Genomic DNA, 27,513 nt, shown 5'->3' with positions numbered 1-27,513 from the left:
TAAAGCATCAGTTCAACACAGTCTTAGTTCACTAAATTCAAACAAATCGAATATTCTAGTTAAGCAACTAAGACCTCCCATAATGTGCATGTAAGGGGAATTAAAAAAAAAAAAAAAATCTTACATTAGTTGAAAAAAAGACTTATTTAAACTTAACCATAGATTTATTTGAGCTTACCACAAGCAGGTAAAACCACAAACATGACATAGAGTATGTTGTTACCATACTCACCATGTGTGAGAAACCACAAACATTGTAACTGTGTTTTTCTAATAAAAACACAAATTCACACTCACTAGTAAAAATCAATCAAATACATCGTTATCTAAAACAACACATTCGGTTTTAATTCAAAAAGTTGAATTAACGTCGAAATCTAAAGTTGAGGTTCAACTGAATCACGTACATCAAACAGTTACAAGCAAGCACATACTGTGATACATGGACATACATACTCTACTATACTTATGGACGTATGAGAGAAACCTTATTACAAATCATTACTGGACATTGTGTCATTTTGAAATAGGATGTCATACACAGGGTTCAAAGCCTACTGTAAGATACACTTCCTTCACCTAAAGGACCTTTTTCATTCACAGTATTAGACAACAGCACTTGTGTGACTAAAAAGTAGTCAAGAGGTTGAAGCAGGATTACTTCATTATTAAGGCCCTGGCTGGTACAATTGCAAAATTAGTTGCTTACGCTTTGTATGAGCACTAACACACACATGAAAAGTTACAGCTATATACTGCCGGTCTAACATACTCATAGTAAAGTCAAAGTAAGCTTTAGAGCAACTGTAAACATGGAATGTTTCAAACTCACGAGTATAACAGTCATCTGGTGTCTACAGGTTTCAAAGTGCCTGAATAGTAATGAGTAATAGTAAACAGTAATAAGCCAAGCCAAGTTTGTGGTGGGACACCAGAAGTCTGATAGAGACACTGATGAGATGGCACAGATTGGTCGTGAACATTTTTTCTCAGGAATAATGGCTGCAATATTTGTTTCCACATTTTTAATGAATAAGCACTACCTTATGCAAAAATTATGTGTGTCTCATATAAACAGATGGTTGTACTCAAAGGTCAAAGGTTGCACATTCATTTCTAAGGCAAATGCATGACAAATGTTCTGAGAATTAGAAAAATTAATCATCACTTTCAGACATGATATATAATGACTTTGCACTGGATTCAGTTGAAATGAGTGGTGGTGATATGGAGTCTGTTGCATAACTGGGATGCATTTCCAGAATGCAGCTGCACTGCACTACACTGCACTGCAAGACTACTACTATATATTGTATATTATACTACTATATCCAAAAGTCAATCTCAAAAGTGAAAATCCAATCAATGTTTTAACTTTGGAAATGTTAATTTATACATGTTTTTAGAAAGAGCTGGGAACAATTTAATATCTAATTCTTGACGACTAGTATTTCTGACTGTGACTAAATGCTGCAATAGTAATTTGTCCTCCTGTGATGGACAGCACAGTTTAGTCGTCTTACGACAGGACATCATTATCTCGAGCGCTCATTATCAGTAGCACACAAACTACAACAACCATTTCCTGAAGCAAGCCTGATGAAAGTAAGAGGTGAAAGCTGAAAGCCTAGATCTGATTGGACCAATGATTGAGGGGGCTTGTTTATGCATGCTGTGATAATTAGAGAGTCAGGAACTCTCCCTCAATGGCACAGTTCCTTTCAGGCTGAGGTCTGTGGCCTTCTAGATCTTGTAAGAAAGCACTACACAGAGAGAAAAAAAAAAAAGTTGCCACTGAGCCTCCGTACGAACTTTTGATCAAACTTCCTTGAGCTAAACCTTTGAGCCGAGGCCAGAGCTTCAGATTTGTGCCTGTTCTTTGGTGTAACTGTGATCTGGCTGAAAGGCAGAGAGAAATATATTCCTTATCAAACTGCAGCAGGCATGTGGAAAAAGTATGGGGGTGCACTGGCCTTAAGGCAGGTTGTGAACAGTATTACTATCAGCTTTTTTTCCCCTCATAAGCATCAAAATGAAAAGCAGCAAGAATTCAGGTGTTCCCCTACAAAACAGTGCAAGGCTTCTTGTCCTTGAAAGGGTTTTCTGAAGCGGGGATGCCCATGAGCAGCGGGTCATTCTTGGCGTGTTCTCCACAGTAACGCATTAGGTCCGATGAAGCCTTGGACACCTGCAAAGAAATCAGTCCACACACTCATCTAGCTTGACTTACATTTAGACCACTCGGGGTGAATGACTACGAATATAAACGCACCTTTATCCTCTCGATGCTGGCCTCTATCCTCAGCTGCTGCACTGTCCGCCTGGCCTGAGCGATGCTGCTGGAGCTCTGCATTTTTGATGACATTGCAGTTTTGGGACAGCTGTGCTTAAATCTGGAGAAAAAAAAATGCACTCACTTTATGTACATTAATTAGTGTAGATATACAGTGGGTATTTGCACAAAGGAACCCAACAAAGTCACAGTGTAATAAATCTATTCACATGCTGCCTGGCAACAAGCTGTTCCTGAGGGATTAAAGAAGCAACATAAAGGTCAAGCTGCTGCTAAAAATACTATACTGCAGAAGCTGCTATTGACTTTATAGGAAGTTCACTTAGATTTGTTGTTGTTATTGGTATTATATAGTAACTAGTAACTAGTTACCTTATTTATCTATCTTGAAAGCTGTTTGCAATTCCTCCCATTTAAAACATCCATAGCACCTGTTCGGCCAGGGTTAGTATGCATACGATATCTACGACTAGGTAAGTAATGGAATATATAATGCAGATATTTATGAGTGACAAGTTGTGAGGGAGCTAGTTGGAACAGTAAAGTCACCACTGAACATAAGGAGATGAAGACCAACTTCATCATACAGAGAGCAATGTATTTGCCATTCGTAATGAAGCTTAAAATTATGATGAGCATATGATTGACCTCGCCAAATGCTTCCAGGCCAATAACATGAGCAGCACAAAATTGTTTTTATCCTGTGTGGAGACTAACGTTGACGTGTCATGACTGCAACTTCTAGTGAAAACCAATTTGCTGTGGGTGTGGTACATTCAGTCGGCACAGGCACATGGTTGTAAATAACACATGCGTTGTTTGGCTTTTCCAAGGATTTGCTGGCAATTTTATTGAGAAATAGCTGCTGCTCATACTGACATCACCACTTGTTTGTTAAGGCATAGGGTTAGAATCACTGGACTTATCCACGGTATATTTCCATAAAACCTAGAACTACAACAAGGCTAAGCATGCTACAGCCATGCTAGCAGCTCTATGAGACTGTACTTGTGGTGTTTTAGGTTAAATGCTAACGTCAGCCGAATGGCATGCTCATTACAACAACAGCTTAGTATGCAACATTTACCATTGTGATCGTCTTAGCCTAGTGTTTTAGCATGCTAATATTTGCTAATTATCACCAAACATAAAGAACAGCGGAGGCAGAGTCAGCAAGTTGAGGAAAACTCAGGTGATCACCAAAGTCAACAGGATTTATCTATTAGACGCTGAGATATTTCACATCATATGTGATGACTTTGACCTGCTGGTGACAGAAGTCAGAGAATCACCAAAGTCTAACAGATATTTGCTGAGATATTTCAGTTTAGATCAAAGTCGTGGACTGACCAACAGACCGACCAAGGGACAGATCAACAGTCACCCCTGGGGCCATGATGCTAGCATGAAATTAAAAGAAATAAACATAAACATAATATAAAAACGATCAAAGCCTCATCTTTGGTTGCAGCACTTAATGTAATTGCATGAGCAGCTTCGCACAACATGGCAGAAATTATTAAGTGTGCGTACTAAGATGTTACTTCATGTTCAATCCATTGAGCTGTGCAACTTCTCAGAAGTGACAGTTGACCTATTCTGGAATTGACTCAATGTGCGTAAGAGTTGTGGCCCAACCTAACGGATTCCTGTTTCACAATTCCCGCTTCCAGGATACAATAGTTTACTTTTACCAGCTCACTACGTCACTTTCTGAATTACTTGAAGGAGAGGCTGCACAGTTGTAATTTTCTTCCTTTCACTCTGGCCAACTGCAGTGCAGAGCTCAAAGGGGAAGCAGCCTTTGAGCAAAAGAGGTGGTGCTTCTTTTTTGTTATGCACAAACGTAATTTCTTAGAAGACAGAGGGAAGAGGAACATCTTCTACTGCAAGAACAGAACACCATGTATTCAAGTTTACAGTAGAACAGACTGCATATGTTGTTGAACAATAATTGAGAATTTCACAGTCTTTCCAACAACTGCAGCTCTAGTTCCTGGAGCACATGAAGAAAAGACACCAGACAGTGGCTCTGTGGGACAGACAGAAATAATCTCTGACATGTGGTGTAGGAAATGTTTGCTCTGTGTTTTGGTGCAGGATATCACAAAAGAGGGGGACACACTGACACGGAAGGGTGATGAAACTACAGAACTGACAACAGACAGGAGTCAAGACTATGCATCCCTCTAATTCTCCCACCCACTCCCTTCCGCTTCCTCCACAGGAAGCAGCATCGCCACTCGCCCTCTGCAGTAAATGATTAAATATGGGGTGGAGACTTTAAAAATAGAAGCTACACACACCGGCCAGGAGCCAAGGAAACGGAACGCATAGCAGAACGTTGGCTTTCCTAAGAAGTGCATGCTCATGTTCAATTTAATTTTACCACTGTATAAACAATCTGTTTTCCCAGCCTTTTTGACCTTTGCGCTCACTGTTCCAGGGAACTTAGCACTTCATGGTGTGGCTCTGTTATCAACACAGCTGTAATTTCTAAACCCTCAGCTGCACTGGCCAGGCATGAGTGGACACAGGAAAGGGAGAGCTGCGTCACAGGAGGGCTGGAGTCCACTAACTGACATATGCAGAGACACTGTGACGCCAGCAGCTACTACAGAGCTCTTACAATTGGAGGGGGGCACAAGAGGCGTAACTGGTTGTAAAAGAAATGAACAAGGCTAAGTGTTTTCTGTTTTACTGCACTATTGTTCAGCCCCTGGTTGTACTAGTGTTATGAAAGCAGCACGAATGGAAACCAGTAACTTCACAGCACTGAAGAAATGTTATTAAATCATACTTGGGCTTCTTTTTTTCTTCTGTTCTTTCACTCTTCTTGTCATATTGTTTGCTCACAAACTACAGTGACATTGCATTTAGCCCAAGCCGTAATCACAATGCAAAAAGTTAAGTTGCAGTGAAACAACACATCCAGCAAGTTTAGCAGCTGGTTAGAACAAAGACTTTTATGCAAATATAGTCTATTCACTTTACTATCATAATTATAGAGATAAACAATTGTCCATGTGCAACTTCTACTAGAAGCAACAATTAGTTGATCCATAGAAGCAGAGCTGCAGTTCCACCAGCTGTCACAGAAATAGGGACTATAGAGACTCTTCCCTTCAGGCTTAAGATACCACAAGAGGTAAATCGTCTGCAGCAGTCAGCCTTGCAGGGGTGAATGAGTTTAGAACACACACTTGCATCAGGACTGGTTCACCCCCCACCCCCCCAGTGTGGGCACACACAGACTCTGCTGTGCAGCTCACCTCAAAAGTGCTGAACTTCAAATAATCCTCTCTCTCTCCGGCTGTGTGGTGGGCAGCTTTACAGTAATCCTGCTGGATCTGTAACAGTCTTACAGACGACATCTAGATTTAATGCACCGCATCAATGTGACTTTTCTACTGGACACTGTGTTTGTAGATAACACACACCGCAGACTCGAGGCTTTGTTGTGAAAATATAAATATACCAGTCCCGTCAAAAGTTTCGACACGACCTTCCCATTCACTTGAATGAGAAAGTGCGTCCAAACTTAAATTAAAGAAGTGATTCTGTATTTTGATTGATACCGTGATCCTGTGTGTATGCTAACTCTGCAGCTACAGCCTGATTAGCTTAGTTTAGCATTAAGACAGATGTTTATTTGTCGCTTTAATGTTTAATAACTGACACAACCTTCCATATGTGTGACCAACTCTGTGGCACGACATCAATTATATGCAAAACCTGAAGCTGCATAAGAAAAACATAAAACATATATTTTAAGCTATTGCCTAATTGCCATATAATCTTATTTTTGAATAGAGACCTCAGTCAAACAAATTAGAAAAGAGACCTCACTCCAGTAAAACAAACACAAACAAGCAGGGAAATTTGTCACTGTAGGGTGTGTAATTCCTGTATGTGGACTGAACCTTTAAAATCCTTCTGGCCAAAAGAATGTCAGCAATGCCTTCAGCTGTGGTGTGCCTTTCTGCCTCCAGCATGTGTACTTACGGGTGGTGAATGTAACATGTGGCACACTGAAAGCATTGATAAAAAAAAAAATACATTTGAAGTCTTACAGCAGGGAGACTTCTTTGATGTGGCTGCAGAGCTTTACACAGGTGGGCTCACGCAGTGCCAACACAGAGGTCCTGCAGAGTTTATGACACCACATTTTGCCCTGAGGAACTACTCGCTGCTTAGATCTGCTGCCTGAACAAATACACAAAGAACTTTAGTGTGTCTCAGCAATATTGATAAGATTTTTTCCTTTACATGCATCGCAATATGGCAGATGTACTGTGTGCAAAGTTACATAAAATAATATAATTGATGATGGTGCAATGAACTGTCTTCCCTTATTATATATTATAAGAGACATAGACTCCCATGTTCAAATAAAACAGATAAACAGAAATAGCAGAAATAAATATGTTTACAGGAAGCAGTTTTGGTGGGCGAGCGTATGCTTGCCATAAACTGGCAAGTCGCGGCTCCACACGCGTCCCACCTCTTTGCCCAGTTTTTGTTTAGCCAGGAGTAGGGCGGAGTCAGGCACTGCCATGAAGAAGACGGCGCAGCAGCCCACTCTGAGCTTCAAAACTGCTCTTCAGCCTTCATCCACCTTTATATACTGTACAGTCTATGGCTGCAACTGTTAAAGGAGCCTTTAAATTAGAATAAAATATATATATTGAAATATGTTTGCCATTCAAAAGTCTTTTGAATCAATCAAAAAAAAGAGAGAGCCTGTTTCAAAACCATACTCACATGTCCATCTATGTTGAAGCAGATTTAAGCCACTTTAAGGAGGATATCTACCACAGCTATTTGATTTTTAGTAGAAAAATCCCTTTTTGTGTCTCGACAGACAATATCTCTTTGCTGTGCAGTAGTGTAGTGAAGGGATGGAGGCACAAACAGGGAATCTTGTCATAAAAAGACTAACATTGCAAGATACCAACATGATTTGGCCAAGACAGACCGCTGAGGCCTCATTTTAGCTTTATCTGAACTTGTGCATTTTTTTTTTTTTTTGCGTAGAGCAAGAATTGTGGATTTTGCTCAGTATGAACAGTAGGAACAACTAAATTGGACAAAGATGGCTTCAGTGTATAAATGAGCATGAGTATAGACAAACCTTTAATATCACACTATCCCAATGAAAACAACCAGTTGTTGCAGCCCTATAATTTCACTGAACTGTGTTCCACTATTATGCATTATATCAGACATATCTCCTCACCAGTGAAAACAAACTTCCAAGCATTTATTAGATTAATTGTGTAACAAGCAAACATAATAAGCATCTTGTTGACCGATTACCGTGGTGTTTTTCAGCATCTGATAAACAGAAGGCAGGCTGAGAGCTGCAGCCTGAATGATTACTTATCAGCCGTCCAGTTCCAAAAGTGCCGGGCCGTGGGACACTGAGCAGCTCCATTATCTGTGCGTAACAGTGCTAAACTGCCTGGCAACAACAGCAGCAGCCTCCACAGTCCGCTCCTGGGCCAGGATCTGTGGCTGCCGCGACAATAAGCTCTGAAGCTTAGGCACATGTGAGAGGCGCAGTGACAATGCAGACGGGCTATCAGTATTGTGCCACACTCACAACTGCTGTTTGGGCATTGTGTAGGTCAGAGGCACCGGGACAGGAGTCTAGAGGAGCTTTTACAAGTTTAACTGCGCCCTCATGAGTGCTAATCTCAGACAGCCTGATGCTATCTGGGAGCCAGCCTGTCCAGTCAGGCGTGCAGAGGAAAGAGACAGAGGCCTCCCAAAGAGAAACAAACACAAACAATGTCTCTTCTGCGTTCTGGTGAAACAAACTGTATGACTACAGCTATAACCTTCCAGTCTATGCAACATATCATCAATTACAAGCTTTGATGGTGACAGATTTTTAAAGGCGTCATGGATGATGTCCAAAAAGTGTTCGGAGACGTGTGAAGTCAGCCGACATGAAAACAAACACAGGAGGCGTTGGTGTTCACGCTGAAGATTTAAATATGCGATGAGGCTTCCAAGACACTGAGTCACGGGCTGCGAGTTTCTCCCTGGACTCCACACACTTCACTGTACACCCCCCCCCCACCCCCCCACCCCCCCACCTGAGCTTTGCAGCGGCAGGGAACAAGCTTCGGCAAGGGTGGGGTCAGCTGAAGGACAACAGATTCTCACTCCAGTTTCTGTCATCCTGTCCTTTTCTTCCCACCTGGGCCCCATGTGCAGAAAAACAGGTTCCTGTGAGTGTGTATAAGTGTGTGTGTGTGTCCCTGCCAGACAGTCACAGCCGTTTAAAAGTTCAAAGCCTTGAGTAATGTGCTTCTGATTCCCTGAGATATAAGTTCATGCATGGCCCTTCATACACACCCTGTGGAGAGGTATAGTGAGTAACATCCACGGATTAGGGCTGTCTTTGAAGTTTTGGTGACTTTTAGAAATCAATGGAAGAGAAGCAGCTAAAACAACCGTGAACCAGGTGCTGCTCTCTTTTGCTACATTTCATCCTGCATGTGTTCAGTTGATTGTTTTTTTTTGTTTGTTTTTTTTTGGCTTTGGGGAGATTAGAGAAGTGAAAAAAAGTGACACAGAGAATCTGCGCTACCATGTCTGAAGTTAAATCTGGAAGGCCAGATGCAATGCAATGTGCCCCCAGCTGTTACTATTAATACAGAAATGCTGTCACACGAATGCATGTGGGTGGGGGTCATCATGCCAAGCTGTTGCATGCAGATCACTGCGTATGACTCAAGTGTAGTAATGAGAATGACGTTTTTTGTCATGACAGTGGCGTGGCTCTGTGGATGGCAGTGTCACACTCAGTCACTCCACCACTTTGGTCCAGGCTCAAATATCACGACAACTATTGGATATATTGCAGTGACATTCATGGCCCCCACAGGATGAATCCTGCTGCCTTTGGTGATCCCCTGACTGTCCCTCTAGCGCCACCATGAGGTTGACATTTATGGTTGTGTGTGAAATGTCTTGACAGTTATTCTCTGGGTGGCCATGAAGTATGGTAAAGACAATCACGTCCCTGTCAGGAAGAATTTGTATTCATTGTCTTCGGATTGTCTGTCCGTCTGTCCCATATCTCACATACGCCTTGATGGAACTTCTTTAAATTTAACACCATCATTTACTAGGACTCATGAATGAAACGATTGGATTTTGGTGGCTAAAGGTCAAAGGCCAAGGTCACAGTGACTTCACAAAACATATTATTGGCCTTGTGAACGCAGTATCTCGGGAACTCCTCAAGGGAATCTCTTCACATTTGGCACAAATGTCCACTGGGACACAAGGATGTACACAGCACACTTTTCAGCCGTAACTCAAGACTTCACACAAATGCTTAATATTCTGTATTATCCTGAATAAACAGGGATGTAATCTGAAACTAGTCTGAGTGGCGGAGGCATACAGTACAACCGCGAAGCAGTAATTCTAGTTTAACCCTGTGACTTTTCCTCTAGTGTCATCATCACATTGAAATTCAATTTGAACTACACAGCCCTGAAACAGGTGCTGTTATTATGAAGACTAATGATGTTCCCATCAGCCTCAGCTGTACTCTGTGTTCAGTGAATTTATCAACAACAGCAGCATAATGCATGCAAGTCCCTAACTAAGTTAATACAGTTAACATCTGTTTTAAAGGATGATAACTAACTAACAGATAACTCCTTTGGCCTCAGGGTTTTAGAAAGGGGATAACACCTCTGTTCGCCATCCAGTGGTGTGCAGTGAAGTGCATAACTGTGGGGGAAAAAAGAAGAATTAGAAGATAAAAATTATATTTCAGGTTGTGGGACATAAGCAGACTGTACTATTACATATTTTAAAGTTAATAAATCCTTTCTACTCCACTTAAAGGGTTAGGGTTATATTGGGTAATACTGGAGTTGGTATCTATGTCTACTCTCAGTTTTAAGTTCCTACTTTAAGACTGACACTAACAATGGGCCTAAACTTGTTGAATGGACTGCACTTATCTACTCAAACACAAAGTGCTTTACAATGGAAGTCACATTCACCCATTCACACACACATTCATACAGCGCTTTTCTGCTCAAGCACATTTCACAATGTGGACTGGAGGAGCCGGGAATTGAACCACCAACCTCCCGATTAGTGGACGACCCACTCTCCCTGATAGCCGCCCCTTGGCATACACAAGGTCCTGCAGCCTATAAGGGTTAATGTTCCTCCTCTTTTTCAAAATCCAGCAACAAGTGTGGAAAACTTTGAACGAATACAGTTTGGGTTATTTTTGTCTTTTTCCGGATCAGATTACTTTCTCCTAATAACTCAGCTGTCATCACTGTAAATCCTCTGAAAACAAGAAACTGCCTCTTCAGTGGAACAACGCACACGGCTCAAAGAAAGAGCCCTCAGGGCACAGCTGAGTGTAACAGTTAATGAACCCTTTAGTCTGCCCTGTCTGCTCCCTGGTCCGGCGCTGCGAGTCGTCACGCTGACGGTCTTTGTCTTATCTTGTTCACTCAAAGACAATAGAGCCGCACAGAGCGGCTCCACAAGCAGAGATATTGAGAGTTGCTTTTGTGGTTTGGTGTCAGGAGGTAAAAAGTTGCAAATTCAATGGATAAGACACAGTATCCTACACCAGTGAGTGCATGAATCCGTGTGTGTGTGTGTGTGTGTGTGTGTGTGTTGTGTGTGTGTGTGCGTGCGTGCGTGTGCGTGTGTGTGTCTGTGAATGCCCTGTGTGCAAGGTGGGCCAGGCTGCTATTTCCTGTTGAGTGGGAGACATGAAAGCAGTGAGAATTTTATGCCGTTGATATCTCTGCCCAAATGCACCAAACTGTCTCCACCCTACCATGGGAGAAAAACTCCCACCACCGACCAAAAAAAAAAAAAATGCTCTGAACAGTTGACTGCATTCGTTGAAATCTCCCAAGGAGGGAAAAGTTAGCAGGATGAAGAAAAAAGAAAAAAAAAAAAAGAGCCCGCTGTCTCCCACCAATACTTCCTGGAGACCGGGGCAGCCCTGGATCTGCACGGGTCTCCCCGACAACTGAGCTTTGTCTAGACAGAAACCAATGCTCCGCTCACCGGATAGGAATTCAGTAAACCCACAGTCCCACATTCTCACACCACCTTTAGCCTGACGCTCTCACATGGCACCGAACAAACCGAGTCACAGGTCTCATTGTTACAACGATCAGGCATTTACACTCCAAGCTCAATGCACCTCCCTGTCTTTCATGTGAATAACAGAAATTGGTGCATTTTGCTTAACAAGGTTTTTTTTTTTTTTTTCTTTCTGTGCATCAAAATCAGCTCTTTCACTCTAACTATGTGGGAATGTAAAACCAGCTGCAGAAAATTCCTCTCATTCCATCTCCAACTGCAACACACACCGATCGTGTTCTGCTCACTTCAGATCAAGCATCTAAACCAGTAATATGGGATGCAAACAGTGTCGGGTGAGGGCATGGGGAACTGAATAACATGTCAATCCGAGAGGGCGACACACTTTTTTTCTTTTTTTTCTTACACGGCCCGTTGCTTTAGGATAAACATCAGCAATTCTTCCTCCCCAGCCTCACCGAGCCTCCAGAGCCGACCTTTTCATGCCATTCCTTCGAGGTTACTAACAAGAGTTCTCTCACCTTTTCCCCACTTCCCGCCTCCCATGCCTTACAAGCAGACACCCACCCACACAGTCATCATTTTACATGCATGCTAAGGTTTCTTTGTGTCTTTCTTTTATTGATTCTGTTTCAAGGGAAGGTTTACTCAGCATGATACAGACTGCTGGGATACTGGGTGTAACGTTTTCCATTTTTTAACTTTTTAACTTTCATACTTCAGGTTTCATTTTAACAGCTGCAGGATAATAGATAAGTTTCCATGCAGGACAGTTGCAAGGATTTTAGAAATACACGATGTTGTAAGTCCAGAGTTCCCCTCTGCAACCCCTCAACCTTAAGGAAATTCTGACCACACACAAAATATAAAGGCTCTGAATACTCTCTCATTTTATGTTTTCAACTGATCAGTTTCTATTTTTCATAAAATAGAAACCATGAAATGTCTAAATGATGTTTCTGCTACTAGGACTAAATCCTGGTAGGGAAACAATAAATCCTATATCTATGTTTTTACTATAATGTAAAACATATATATCTAAAACTACTGGAATCACCCAGTTCAATTACTACTCGTGAAAAAATGTTTATCTGCAGAATTCCCCAGATTGCTAAAACTCCAAAATTCCCATAACAAAACAGGCTATGATACTAAAGACATAACTTCAGCATTAATGTTCTAGGATAAGATCAATAACGCAACTGCAGCTCTGTTTTATGTTCTCCATTTAGTAGCTGTCGTGGAGCTTCCTCTGCAGATGGAGTTCACCCAGTTCTCATACAATTGTTATGTGATTGAAAGCTCCACAACAGCTACTGTATATGGCAGCCTATTGCAAACTATTGTTTGCAAGGTTAGGGAATGAACCATCCCCCTTTAAATGAGTTGAATTTTTACTGGCATCAAAAACAATATTCTCAAATTGAAAACACAATGGGGGGAAGAATTTAACATCAAGCTTCCTCATGATGTTTCTCATGAAACTTGAGTGGAGAAATATCAGTCATGTCAGATACTTGGTTTGTGGATCAGAGTATTAATGAACTTCTTTACACTGGAGAAAGTCAGCTCCACCACTCGGAGCAATGCATTTCAATTCTAATATTGCACACAATAAAAAAAAAAAATGCATCAAATGGAATCAACTGTATGAATGTTGCATGACAGATTATTTGAACCACGCATATAAAGTGACTGCATCAACAGGGTAATAGAGACTTAATGGTTAGGAAATGACAGAAGTCTTGTGGTGTGTGTATTTAAAGAAGACGATCTAATCAGCACATGCCCAGCACTGAGGGACCGTGGTGGTGGTAGGTGATAGGGAGGCTTCCTCACTGCTGCCACCTGACTGCTTATCATGATGAACAAAAGACAGAGAGACAGAATAAGGGGAGGGCTGGGAAAAAAACACAGCCTTCTGACCTCAGTAACAGGAATGACTCCCCCCGCTTCTCCTTCCTGTGAACTTTGGAGTGCCCCAGAGCTGAGTGAGCACTAAACAGCACATAATGAGCAGCCATGGGGGAGGCAGAGGAGAGGGCTGTGGACGTAAGAGCCGTTGGGGTGGACACCACTTCCAAAGTGTCCTTTTAGGGAGGCTCCACAACTGGTTGCAGCTTTTGTCTCATGACATCTCTCTGTCTGGAAGCCACCTGATTGTGAGCCTGAAGTCTTGGTGCATTAGTAATCCGCCCTTTGGCCCTACACGTTATTACCAGAGAGTTTGCATACACGGTGAGCTGAGCGATTCAGAGCAATGAGGAAGGTATTATTAACAGTGAAAGAATCCCAAACATGCACCTCACCCAGATCCGCACAAGGTTCACTGCAGCACTGCAGGCACAAAGTGCACGTTTTCAGAGGGAGCACACACACGTTTCATTTACTTTCCTGCTGATTGTTTGTCTGAGAAACGTTTACAGCATCCCTGTAAAATATAACTCTCTCTGAGATGGAAAGTACATAAGTATTATAGTACTATTATTTTACTTGTATTTATTCGTTTTTGCACTTTATCCTTACACATTTTAGACATGAATATTGCACCTTTTACATTTATATTACAGCTATAGTTTCTAGTTCATGCAGATTAACATTTTACATACAAAACACGTGATGAGATTATAAAATATGATGCATATCAGCAATGCTCGCAGTATCCCATAAGCCACATTAGTTCTTTGTATTTAGTGCTGATTAGCGGATGTTAGCATGCTAACATGCTAAACTAAGACTCAACATGTTAAACATTGGACCTGTCAAAAATCAGCATGTTAACCATGTAAGCATTGTCACTGTGAGCATGATAGCATGATGAAATCAGCATTTAGCTCAAAGCAGCTGTGTCTAAGACTGTCATGCCTTTCTCTATCTCATCCCTTATTTTCTGCCTGGATTCATATTAAAGGCAAAAATGCTCCTGCAAAAAAATCATCTTTTTTTTATCGTTATGGAGCAACATTGTTTTAGAGCTTTTCCAGTGAAAACAGCTGCCTGCTGTGGCTGAAAGCAACAACGTAAGAGAGTGGTCTCTCTATGAAGCTCCATAAACCGAGGGAAGCTGTAGGTTCAGACAAAAAGTGTCTGTGGGTTCAACACTGCAAGTGACCACTTTTACATACTATCACATTGTTTCCATATTTGCCACTTGATTCTTTGATGATATGAAAATATTAATTATAGCCACTTTATGATATGAGTACTTCTTCTTCCACCAGGGAGCTGTACAGTTTCATTTTGAGGAAACTGAGAATGAAAGAGTCTCTCAAGCAGTGGGGGCAAAGACCTTTCATGTTGTGATAAGGCGAAGAGAGGAGACACATCTCTTTTCCTCCTTGAAGTTGTGGCAGTTGCGCACAATTCATCATGGTGAAGTTCTGCAAAATGAGAAAGCAGCAACAAGAGAATCTGAAAAAAAAAGAGTCTTGGGTGTAGGTTCAGTATAGACCTGGGTGTGACACTGTGGTGGCAAAAGCTAAAACCGTATGTCTCCTGTTGTGCCTTCACTCATGCAAATAGGCACATGTTTGTGCTCACGCTCTCTATGCTGCTCAGTAGCAGATGAACGCCAACACGTGAATCAGATGTGACAAGTGTTATGAGAGTTAAAATTCCAAGGAAACGTATAGATATTTGCAAAGGAGGAATGTGAAATATGCATTTATCTTAATTCAAAGGCCTGCACACATGCATACTAACTACCACAGTCTACTGAATCCACTCACAAGATTTATTACAGAACCTTTGTGTCACTGTCTGGAGGTAAAACTCAACAGCTTTTCTTGCTGAGTACAAATACCAGAATGTGGTTTGACAATGCAAGGTAAACACACTTCTGAATACACATTATCACGCTAGAGTAAATGATTTACGTGAGTGAAAACATTTATGCCATCATGAGGTTACAAAGACCCAGACAAGTCTGCTCCTTTAAAGGGCAGAGGTCTGTTATTTAATGCAATGTTAACCTGCTTATTATCTAAAATAAGGAACTCATCTTCTCTGCTTTACCTCAGCTAACAATGACATAGATTATATGATATTCATACCCTGTCTGGTGCAGAGACTTCAACTGATGACTGAGCCTTTTTCAGTCATGCATTTTGGAGCATTATAATGCTGTATTCATTCAAAGCACCGACCAGGATCTCACAGGGAAAGTATGTGCGGGCCGGTTGCAGCGGTTTGTTTTCAGAACAGTGTAACTCCAATGGAACGCGGCTGCAATGCTGAGCAGCATACCACCCTGTTTCGCCCCTAATGAACATCAATCAAAGGTGCATTTTTACAGCGCTACAGACCACCAAGTGTATACGTGCAAGGCAAAGCAGTCAAAGACAACTTATTTCTGGACTGGAAAATATTTCCTTTGCCACCGTCTGGTGGAGGAAAACGTTTCAGGAAAAAAAATCAAACCAGGAAAGAGTAGCTTGTAGAAAAGAATGTCAGGCATGTAACCAGTGGCTGGGCAGATTTTCTGGGCAGGGTGACATCCTGACTGCTGCTTGGTCTTCCTCTCCTAACTGCCAGACCCTTATGTTTGTTAACTGGATGCCGACATTCCCTGGACGGCTCCTCCAGCAAAGATCAGGGTGGCTGGAATTCTTGTCTGGCAGACACGTGGCACAAGAGTGTCTCAAAGTGGACACGGCAGCAACTGAACAGATAAAGAAAGTTGTGTGGACTGTTTATTGTCAGGACCCTGCTGCCATGATTACAGGGGTTTTTAAGAGAAACATTGTGTTGCTATGCAGAAGCACTTTGTAGGATATTGAACACAAGCATGTAGAATGACAAAGAACTGAAACAAGTCTACAGCACCACAGCAGCTCTGTGAGACTGTACTTCCAACACAGCAGTGCTTTGAGCTAACATTAGCATGTTGCTGATGTTAAACAAGGATAATGTTTAGCATGTTCACCCTCTTGGTCTAGCATGTTAGCATGCTGACATTTGCTAATTACCACTAAACAGAAAGCACTAAACAGGTATTTGGTCATAGACTAACGTTTTGAACAAATTAAAAATTTGACCTGATGCATCAGAGGAAAAGTCAAAAGATCATCAAAGTGAGTGAGAGTATAATTCATCCTGAGGGGAATATGAATGTCTGAACCATTTGGGATCACTAAAGTGATATTGTACAGATATTTGTGCAAATACATCTAATAGATGTGGAGATATTTTTCTGGATAAGGGAAAACTTTGACCTGCTGGTGATGGCAGAAGAGAGGTCAGGCAGTCGTCATCCTCTGGGGACCACGCATATCTCTACAAAATCTCATGCAACCCTTTCAAAAGAGCACCCCACCACCTCAGCAGTGAAGCATCCTATCATCTTTTTTTATTCCACACGTTCTTTTTCCTTGTCAACTCCTGGCACCTACATTACCCACAATGCAACTAGACTGATAACAGTTCAGTCCAAGATTGAAAGTGGGTAATGCTATTAGTGGCTAGCCTCAAGCAGAGATGCGGAGCGGGCTAACATCACAGCCTCAGATTTTTTATCTGATTTTCTGCAGCTGCCTCTGTGTCCAAAAAAGGTTTGAAACCACTTCACATATGCCGTAGCATTCCTCAAGACCTGTACAGAATTTGATGTGTAAAATTAGCGTACTTCCCTTTCAAGACATTTCACAAAAACAAAAAACAAAAAGGAAGTAAAAAGAGTAGTCAGAGCATCACCAAAATCTGCAGGGTTCATCCTCTTGCGACCATTAATGTCTGTGCAAAACTTGGTCGAGATTTGGTCGTCGTGCTGGACCTATAAGTAAGCAGTAGACCGGCCTGCTGACGTATCCATCCCCAGAGACATGACGCTAGCCTGGATAAAAACAATATATACACATAACCTTGCATGCAATTCCCTCCACAGACAGAGGTGAAGACAGCACCTGGCAGGCAGTTCTGTGAGAATCCTACCCATGGAAACAGGATCTGCAGTGACCTAGTTGTTGAGTGGGTTGATAATATGTCACAAAGAGGCAAGGGAGGGGGGGCATGGTAATTGCACATCTGAACCTGCAGTAATAATTCATCCACACTAATGGTTTTGTGTAGGCTCGATGTTGGCTCGGGGGTTAACATTCTGTTTTCTTCCCATAACTTTTCCCATCACATGGGAAACATCCCTGTGCTAATAAACTACATAACATTTATATTATTAATCTGATGCATGTGGTTCATGTTGTAAATATTTTTTCAGGTGAACATGAAAAAGGTTGAATTCAGTGGCTGAAGAAGCCCCAGCGGCACACTAGTGATACTTTCTAAGCCCTGTGGCAAAAAGTTAATGAGACTATTAGTCCTACTTCAAAGCCAACATGTGTCTACATTATAGCTGTGCAGATAGCACAGCTAATCTCAAGTGGTATTTGCATGCATCTAGGGCACTCAGAGGCCACCCAGTGCACACGGATCCTGGTTTGAATTTCCAGAATCGGGGGTCCATGTCCATAAATAACATTGAGAACATAAATCTCTGCGAGTCTAAGATTTATTTCTATAAGCAACACAAACTACATCATAGATCCTGGGAAGAGAAGAAAGCTTCTAAAGATATTGTACATGAGAAAAAGAATACATTCAGATCTGTCTCTCGCAGATCAAACAGGTTTTTTCTTCTGCTTCTAAAGAAATTCAAAGCGTAGCATGTGTGGCATGAGAGAAACACACAGCTTCACGTGCAGACATATAAGCTATTTCCATCTGTATTAACATATGGCTACAGATGGAACCTGCAACCACGAAAAAAAAAAAAAAAACCATAAACCATACACAACCAGTGCCGGCTTGCTGGTCATGGATGCAAGCCATCAGAACTGGTGATCAAATGAGTATTAACCACATTACTTCCTGCACAAGGAACAGCCACTCCCGCCTCTGCCCCGTAGCTAACCAACATGAGTAGGAGTGTGTATGTGTGTGTGTGTGCGTGCGTGAAGAGGAGGGGGGGGAGTGGGAGGAAGATTTGGAAGGAAAGAGCTGGTTGTTCAGGAAGCAGACGTAGTGCAACAGAGCAGAAGGAAGATGCCCATATATGAGCAGATACTTATGAAACAGGATGGAGAACATGCCTGAAGAGGCCTGAGATCTCCCCTGGGTGCAACAATAATGCAGTAAATGTGTAAACCTCCTCCTACATGTATAAACACACATCCTGGCACTGAGAAGCTCAAGTTGCAGCAAGCCCAAACTTTCATTCAACCTGACACCTACACCCCGGTCTAGTGTATTCAGTAAACATCCTTACCCGAAACCTTGTTGTTATGTAATGATCAATACAATCAGGTGTTCAAAATGCAAGCAGGGGTTTGGATGATTTATCATTTCCCACAAATAACCAGTGGTATCAGTGCTGAATCCATTAATAGGAAGCAGGTTTCTGTTTCTGCCAACTGTGCACAATAGACAGAGGCCCTGGAGCTGATTAGCAACACACCTGCACACTGGCAAAAAAGAGCCTTTGTTTAACACCTGCATGTCGACTGGGTCACTTTTTTCCCCTCTCATAATATGTGTGTGTTTAGGAAGTCACGTCTAGAGGTATTTTCCCTTTTTCTGAGCTAGAGCTAATTTTAAAAAGTTTTTGTCCTGTTCTTTCCGTTGAGTTGAGGGACTGCCCCACAAACGACATTGTACTTAACTTAATTCAAAACTACCTTGTACTGATTATTGGTCAATGTTTCTTTCTCTGGGTGCCGTTAGAAATCCACTGTCCTGCCTCATTTTTCCCTACGGAGGGGAAGTTTGAGTTTTATTGTGTTGCACTCACGTATGTGCAGAATATTTCCTGCGTGAAAAACCTTTTAATGCACTGCGATGATGAGCCTTAAAGCAACATATGCCACCACACATGAATGTCCATCACATGTGAAAATACAGATAAAAATAGAAAAACGGAGTGCAGCAGGTGTACATGCTAAAGTTATAAAAAAAAAAAAATTGATGACTCCCTGATTCACAGTGATTCAAAAGCAAAAGCAAATAAACAAAGAAAGAGGGTTTTAGCAAACTGATTTTTTTTCAAGCATTATACAGTATAGTAGGAAGAGCGCTACAACAGCTGAGTGGAATAGACTGCACAATGCTGCCATCATGTGGAGTAAATTTATTACTACAAGGCGTGAGCTGCTTAGAGGATACGTTCACATTTTTAATGCAGTACTGCTATACCCACATGTACACTGAAATAGTTACTGGTTGCTGTAATCACTCCTCCTGTTTACGATGGCTGTAAAGAAATGTCTTTCTAATGTAATTCCACTGTAAGTGGTTGGGGAAAATCTCCACACAGAGCTTCGTTTTAGTCTTTAGACAAATGAAGTACGCATCTTCTAAAGTTAAAGTAAGTGAGATGATCCCTGTTTCTGTTGAGCCACAGGAGAGGCACGGCAACAGAAAGAGTGGAATTTGTAATAAAATTACTGTGACTGTTGGAGTTTCCCACCTGATTCAACAGACGACCACTACTGAAACCTCATGTTAGCTATGGTTAACCTTCAAATGACATCATTCAACCTCTACACGTGACCGGACTTCATGTGTAAAATCTGTGGTATTCCCCTCAGCAAGCGATGATACCACGGGACACATTTCAGAATAAGAAAAAAAAACATATTCAAACTGCCACAGCCTGCTCGCCGCCATTTACAACAGCACTGTAAACTCTGTTTTTTATCACCAGAGGGCAGCACCTCACAGCACAGGCCGTTCATAGTGTGACTGCAGATATGAAAGATTTATGTATACTGGGTCAGATTAACCTCCTAGGACCTGGCGTCCACATATGCGGACCTCACATTTTGGGTTCTCTAGACCACAATACTAACTTTTTCTCAACAAAGGCCTGGTGACCACATATGAGGATATTATACTGCCACTCAGTAATCGAAATTTAAAACTAATGTCCTCATATGTGGACATCATTTTTCTCAGGTCCCAATCAGCCTATATAGCAAAGAATAGAGCTCGGGTCTTAGGAGGTTAATAATGGATAGACTGGTGTAGCAATGTTTGTAATCTAATCCTTCTCTCAATTACAGTAGAGGCCGGGGACGCTGGTGGCAACAGCTGACTCGAACGAGAGACACGGTCTACAACAGAGACACTGACCTGTGTGGGAAAAGGTCTCGAGGAGCATGTATTGGGTGTCCCAGTCTCTGTGATCAGCATAAATCTGGAAAAGAAAGAAAAGTGAATGTGTTAGAACTTGTCACTAGCTATGACAGCAAACCAACCAGTGAAATTAAATGGGTTTGCAACACCAGAGAGTTGGAAGTGAGCATAAGGTGGAAAACATCAACGTTCAAGACAATGGCAAATAGTTAAACCTCATCAGACACACTGACAAGATTTGTAGGAAACTGTTTATTTATCAGTCTCCTCAGCAGACCGTGAGACCATACGCTCCCACAGTGCGATGAATGCCAGTCCACTGACACCACTTGCCTCATCACTTAGGGAAAAACGCTGAGCGCTGGCAGGCCGAGTCGCTTGTGGGCGGAGATACTCGAGCCTCTACTCTATTTGCATTCATTACCACATTCCAGTGAAACCAGTTACATGGCCGGTCCTTTGGTGTGAGAACTCTCTGTGTGTCTTTGCACTCTCCATCACAACAAGTAGGGGTGGGGCTTGGTAGTGTGTGGTGTGAACTAGAGAGTAGACAGTCCCAAATACTGTTCAAGCTTCTCTCTGTTTGCTTTCAGCACTCACATTTCTCCCTCGTTTAAAGGCTTAATCCATCATACACATATCTTAAACATAAAAATGAGAATTTACACGAGGAAATTGCCCTGCAAAATAATAATAATAATGATAATTATCAATGGATTTTACGAAGGAGACTTTCTTGATCTCAGGGTCAGGAAACTACGCGAAGATGCTTACATATGCCAACTGGCAATGCTTTATACAGTATGTTCACATTTATTAAAGTAGCAATAATACAATATTGGCCACTTGAGGCAGAGAACGAAGCTATACAACAATATAACCTATTATCACCTTATAAAGTTGTTACAGAGAAGATGTTAGCAGTAGGCAGTGATAAATCTCTGTGTGTTTGTGACTATGGATGACACCTTTCACATTAGCGGTATCATTTGATCCATTGTTTATATAATAAATATGGGTTAGTGCATATTTAAGTAGCATTTGTGCTTTTACCATGATTCATTAAAAGCACAGTTTGGGATTGAAAACAAAAGCTTTACCGGACACCAAGTCTAAGATATGAACCTTCTTTCACTGCTACCATTCAATTATGACACTGCCACAGGTTTGTTTACATCAGGCATGTTCGTGAACACAGGACTAAAACAGCCCGTCTTCAATGAATTAGGATAAAACAACAACGTGAATATAACAAAATAAAACAGTTCAGGGTGAACCACAGCTTTGCTTGAGTCAGTGTGTCGAGCGAATCTCTGAATTATTTCAGCCTATATATAGCAGTCCAAGTTATATTTCACAGAAATACAACATATTATCACAGTAGGAAGAACTGTTCATGTGTTAAACTAACACCTAGAGCTCTGTTATTGTACAATGCTGAAACCAAAGATGTTTTACCTGCTGTGTTCCAGTTGCTAAGCAACCTCTTCCCTCCATGTAATTTACTGTGCTGTCCAGCATCAGTGCAGGGCGGTGGAGAATTGTTGTATGTCAGTATAAAAAAAATAACGGGAATAATGAAATCAATATAAAGCTTTACACAATAACTATTTACAAATGTGTTGATCTGTACATACAAACACTTCCTCACTAGGATATGAGTAACATCCTTACAGTTATCATTCATGCATTCATTCACTTCTGCAAGTATTTAGTTAAATCCATTTTTATATGTAGAATATCAGGGGGAAATGTTTTGCTATCAGTAGCCTAAGAATATTAAACATATTCATACAAATACCGAGTCAGTTAACCAGTTAAATCAGGGACACGTGTCATAGAAATTAGTTTAAATTTTTGATTATGCATGGTGTTCTTGCTTCAAAACAAATATTTAAATTTGCAGTATTTTGCTGTTACAACTTAGGTATTCTAATATCTTAGTGGACAGAAAAAAGAACAAGGCTGAGCTGTAAAAATCTGTGTCGTGTAATCTCAGTTTTCCTTCATTCATCATTTTAAATGTGTAATTTTGACTTTTTTTGTTATATAGTGGTCATCTGTGTTCAATAGGTCTAGTTTAATTGAAATACCCTGAGAGACATACATAGTACAACCTATCCAGCTAATTACACATCAGTGCATACCTGACCCACAGGCAGCAGCTGACCGGAGGGCGGGCATAAAGAGAAGATAATTAAATTTAATGACAGTGGCTTTATTAGGAGACTCATTCCCCTGATGCTGCACAGATGCACCACAGAGACCCGGAGTTGATCTGTGTAATTGTGTCAGTTGAGCTGCATGTCATGTGGGACTGCACAAAGCACACATCTATAAATGTCCTACTGCAGCAACATGACAGATCCCACAATGTCAGCGAGACCACATACAGGGCGACGCCGGCCGGTGACCTGGCTGCCGTCACTCAGGCCCGCGTGTCACTCGGCGGGGACAATGACCCAGAAGCTGCAAGGACGTCCTGCCACAGGGACAGGAAGAGCAGCAGTGAGGCAGCACTTTTTACTCTCACTGTCTGATCAAAGGCTAAAGAGTTTTGAAGTCCCAGGGGCTCTATGAGCTATAACTACAAAGACAAATTCAAAAGCAACCAAACTGCGCCCCACTGTGCTCTCTTAATTCAGACATCAATGACTCTGAGGTCAACTACTATCAATCAATACTCTGTCAAACCTACCACCAAACATATGCAGGAACATACGCACCACATGAGACTTCTACCTGTTGCTGCTCTGAATCAGAAACACATGACCCGAACAGACTGACAGTAAGAATAAATCATGAACCTGCAGCAATCTGCTAACTATTAGCAGAACTATTAACTAATTATTTCAAGGCAACACTCTGTTATTTGACATCGGCATCACATCCCAGTCGAACATATTTGCTTCCCCCAAAAAATGTGCTAATTCCTTCATCACAAGCTAAATCCATTTAAGATATTGTACCAACAAAGGCCAATCTATATAATGGACCAATATCAAACTAAATTCTTTGTTTGCACTCTCAGTTTTTTCTACAGAAACCAGGATGTTATTTTAACCTAATCCAGATTCCTGATCGTTGCCTGTTAGAGCGGGGCGGCTGTGGCTCAGGAGGTGGAGTGGGTGGTCCACTAACGGGAAGATCAATCCAGATACTGAACACCAAATTTCCTTCAATGAAGCATCGGTGTGTGAATGTGTGTGTATATTAGAAAAAGCTCTATATGAATGCATGGGTGAATGTGGCTTCCACTGAGTGGTTGATAAGACTTTATAAGTGAAGTCCATTTACCATTACAGCACACAGATACATCAACTGGAGTGACACAGTTTCTTTACATTAACTTAATGTAAAGAATTGCTCCTCAACTTGGTCACCGTGGCAATAAATATTGAACTTCAACTTAAAGAACACAACAGCTAAATATACTGTAACTACTAACAGTCAACCAGGACTTTGGTTTACAGCTGAAATCCCTGATTATTGTTTTTTTTATCAGGTATTTGGTTGATTTTTTTTTTCAATTAATGTGGAGTCACGGATTAATTGTTTCATGGAGGAAATATCAAATAAAGAGTAAAAAAAAAAACAAACAAAGAAAAGCAAAATCACAAATTCTCAGGTGACAACTTTGAGTTACTTGGTTTGTCTGACCAATGGTATAGAACCCAAAATAAGCAGGACATCCTCACATTTGCAAAGGTGGAACCAGATCATTTTAAGATCAATTACTGGGACAACAGTGTGCATGCAAACATATCATCAATTTAAAAATGTCAAGTATCTGTGACGGAAAGCCATTAGAGCCCGTCCTGAAAAGCCTGCATCACTTTCTGATAAACAGTTAATGCTCATGCTCCGGTGAGGAGGCCGAGACGTGAGCTCTGACGTGTGTCAAAGCAGCGCAGCATTTTTCACATATCGCTGTGGACTAACAGGGCTGGAGGCTGAGCGCGGCGGCTCCTCTGTGTTGACTGGAAGCATTCTCTGAAGGTCTTTGTGACCAGACCGGTGACGCACAGACGAGCTCCCAAGAGGCCGAGCGTGGAATTTGAGTCTAGGGATGGAGGGGGCAAATGGCGGGTGGGGGCGGCGGGGGCAACACTCTCACAAGATTAAACTGCACTAAGGTCTGCACCAGTGACTGTGGTGTAACCAGGCAACATGGTCAAACCCACGTCAGCAACCAGAAAATCACACAGGTGGAGTCACAAAAAAAAAAAACCACTTGGATTCCTTTCTTTTTCTGCTCCGTTACAGAGTTAATCAAGAGTCACATTAAGTGTTAATGTCAGATATTCCTGTTTAATCATCTTGAGATGCTGTAAACTCCACACACAGTTCTGTTGTAAACACGCTCACATAAATCTCATTCTGAAGATTTACAGACACATAAACATGTCGACAGCTCAAACCATCTGAACAGCCCTATTTATCCACATCAGTTTGGAGAGCAGCAAAACTCATTGTTACTGTGCTAATACCACGTGTTCCCCTCAGACAGCTCACTGTTAGACTACTAGGAAGGGTACTGAACTTCAAGCATGTCTGCAGCATGTTGCACCGCTTCCTAAATGTGAGTATTTGCTGCTCGTCTCTGTTTTATATCATTGTAAATCAAACACCTTTAGGTTTTCAGCTGTTAATGAGACAAATCTGAAAGTGACACCTAAAGCCCTGGGAAACTGTGATTGGCATTTTTCTCTCTCCTTTGACATTTTATAGACTAATTGATGAATCTGATGAACAGAGTAATTGATAATGAAAATCATCATTTGTTGCAGCCATACTTTACTGGCTCACTGCACAAAATGTGCACTTTCACAAAGGCCTATGTATTTCTCCACTTAAAAAAAAAAAGAAAAGAAAGTTTTATTTTGTCATTTTTGTATCATATTGACATCTGTGGGGACTCAAAAGCAGCACAAACCAGCATCAGCACCCGCAGCCACAACCACATCAGTGGAGCTTCAGGGCCAAGCTGAGTCTGACACAACAACCAAAGATTAGTAGTCAAGGTTAAAAAACAGACGTACTACAGAGACTTAACCGAGATAACAGACTGCCTTATTCTTCTTCTTTCTTTTTTTTTTCTTTTAAACCTTATTATTGCAATCGTAACAGTGACACTGAGCAATCTTCCTCTCCTGACCTCACAGCAATGTGCAATGCAGTGAGGTAAGGAGAGGAAGCCTGTGTTGTTTTGTTGCTTGCTTGTTAATATTGTTGATATGCAGCATCAGGCAGAAGTAAAAAGGCTTTGTACAAAAATAGTTTAAAAAAAAACCCACATTTGACCAGTATGAGTTTTTGCACTCTGGTTTTTGAACGCTGATTCTATTCCTCATGTAACCACTGATGTTTTTCCTCCTCCAAACATTTAACATGTTTCTCACAGTGTTTCCCTCACAATTTGTTGTGAGAGTTTATATAGTATTCTCTGGTTTGTCCATGCCTTTCCATATGACATAAACTTTTGATTCCATACTGGTTTTATTTTATCAAAGAAAACTGTAAGTCATATCACTGTTTGTAAATCTCTCTCTGGTATTCACTGCACTTTAACAACAGCCTGGAGCTTCACAGAAACACATTTCCACGTTACTGAGAAACAGGTCGTTCCCTCTTCTATTCCTCTCTTCTTATACGACCACCTGTCACCTACGCCGCTTCCACACACCTGTTCACCATCCAGTGTATATGCAGGATGTTATTTACTCACAATTTCACATCCTAAATCTCATATGGCAGATGAAACAGACATATCAACTTGATGAACACACATTTAGCTCATCGTGGTGTTGTGCTTGTTTCTTGTTTCCATATGCATGTTCGTGGTTTGTGTTAATGGGCTGGAGCTCCCAGTTCTCCAGCTGCTGCTGTTGTTTAACCAACACGAAGCTATCATGACATGTTACAGCTGCTCAAAGATCATTCATGCAATCTCTCCGCCGATACTCGATACTCACCTGGCCTCTGTCGGATCCGAATTTGATCACTGAATTTGTTTTTCGTTTTTCAAAGTCGAGCCATGAAATAATCCAGATGGAGCTTCTTTAATTTAATAAAGAAAAAAAAAACTGCTCTCTAGTTGTGTCGAACGAAAAGTTTCACAACAGCGAAAACACACATTGAACCCTGCTGATGTGAAAGCGCAGAGACACGGAGAGAGTCAGCTGCTGCTGGCGGCTGCTGAGCTGCTGAGCTGGGACCATGGACTGTGTAAAGAGGCTGGGACTCTCCTGTTTGCAAAAGACAACAGCGCCCTCTGTCGGTAACACTGAACCCTGATTCATCCTAGACAGGCAACACTTTAAATCCTCCTGTTTGTTTAGATAAGTCTTTATGACAGTGTTTTTACAGATAACTGAGGCCTAACTTCTCATGTGGGCACCTGTAAATGGAGACTAGTGTTCAAACAGATGATAAGGTAGAAATACGGATGTTTGCTCAAAGCCAGTTTTGCATTCACTGCAGTGATATTTAGGGTGAACACAACTCTACAGCGCTGCTGTTAATGCTGGAGTGACCGGGGAAAGTTTGTCCAAATGTTTGACTGGTACTGTATATTATAAAATGTGGTCAGGAGAGGCATTGAAAAGACACAGATGAACAGTAACCTGACACTGATAGAAACCACGCAGAGCCATGAATAATCAGGTCATGTTCTATATCATATCCTGAATATGGTTAAAACCAGGATAATAGGCTAAAGAACTGTGTGCACATGACGATATGAATTTACAGATGATGCTGATGGCATGGCACAGACCAGAAAACAGAAGCTGAATAGAGTTAAATAATAAAGTATTAGATTATTATCATTGTCATAAGATAGTCAAATGACAAAGTCAGACCTCTGGGGGGCGCCAGAGCACAGCACCTCTCTAAATCTGGTGATGCACATATCAATCCTGCTGCTGCTTTGCAAATTTGAGATATTAGTTTGAGTGAAAATGTCAGAGGTAAAGATGATC

General features: G+C 41.4%; 1 protein-coding gene and 1 long non-coding RNA gene across 2 annotated transcripts; one reads left to right on the top strand and one right to left on the bottom strand.

The window, feature by feature from the left end:
• Positions 1-142: 142 nt before the first annotated feature.
• On the bottom strand, positions 143-26,749 carry gng12b (guanine nucleotide binding protein (G protein), gamma 12b). Its single transcript, XM_056378251.1, has 4 exons — positions 26,506-26,749; positions 20,528-20,591; positions 2,273-2,393; positions 143-2,188 (listed from the first exon to the last, which is right to left on the bottom strand). Exons 3-4 carry the CDS (start codon positions 2,363-2,365, stop codon positions 2,063-2,065), a joined length of 219 nt encoding a protein of 72 aa, XP_056234226.1. The 5' UTR covers positions 2,366-2,393; positions 20,528-20,591; positions 26,506-26,749; the 3' UTR covers positions 143-2,062.
• LOC130170698 (uncharacterized) lies at positions 2,402-5,105 on the top strand. The gene is made up of 2 exons (XR_008828031.1): positions 2,402-2,766; positions 4,394-5,105. It is a non-coding gene; the product is annotated as an uncharacterized LOC130170698 (long non-coding RNA).
• Positions 26,750-27,513: the final 764 nt, after the last annotated feature.

This window comes from Seriola aureovittata, chromosome 6 (assembly GCF_021018895.1).
Source record: "Seriola aureovittata isolate HTS-2021-v1 ecotype China chromosome 6, ASM2101889v1, whole genome shotgun sequence".
Classification (NCBI taxonomy): Eukaryota; Metazoa; Chordata; class Actinopteri; order Carangiformes; family Carangidae; genus Seriola; species Seriola aureovittata.
Note: the sequence above shows the minus strand (reverse complement) of the source record. Positions and strands in the feature narration are given on the sequence as shown.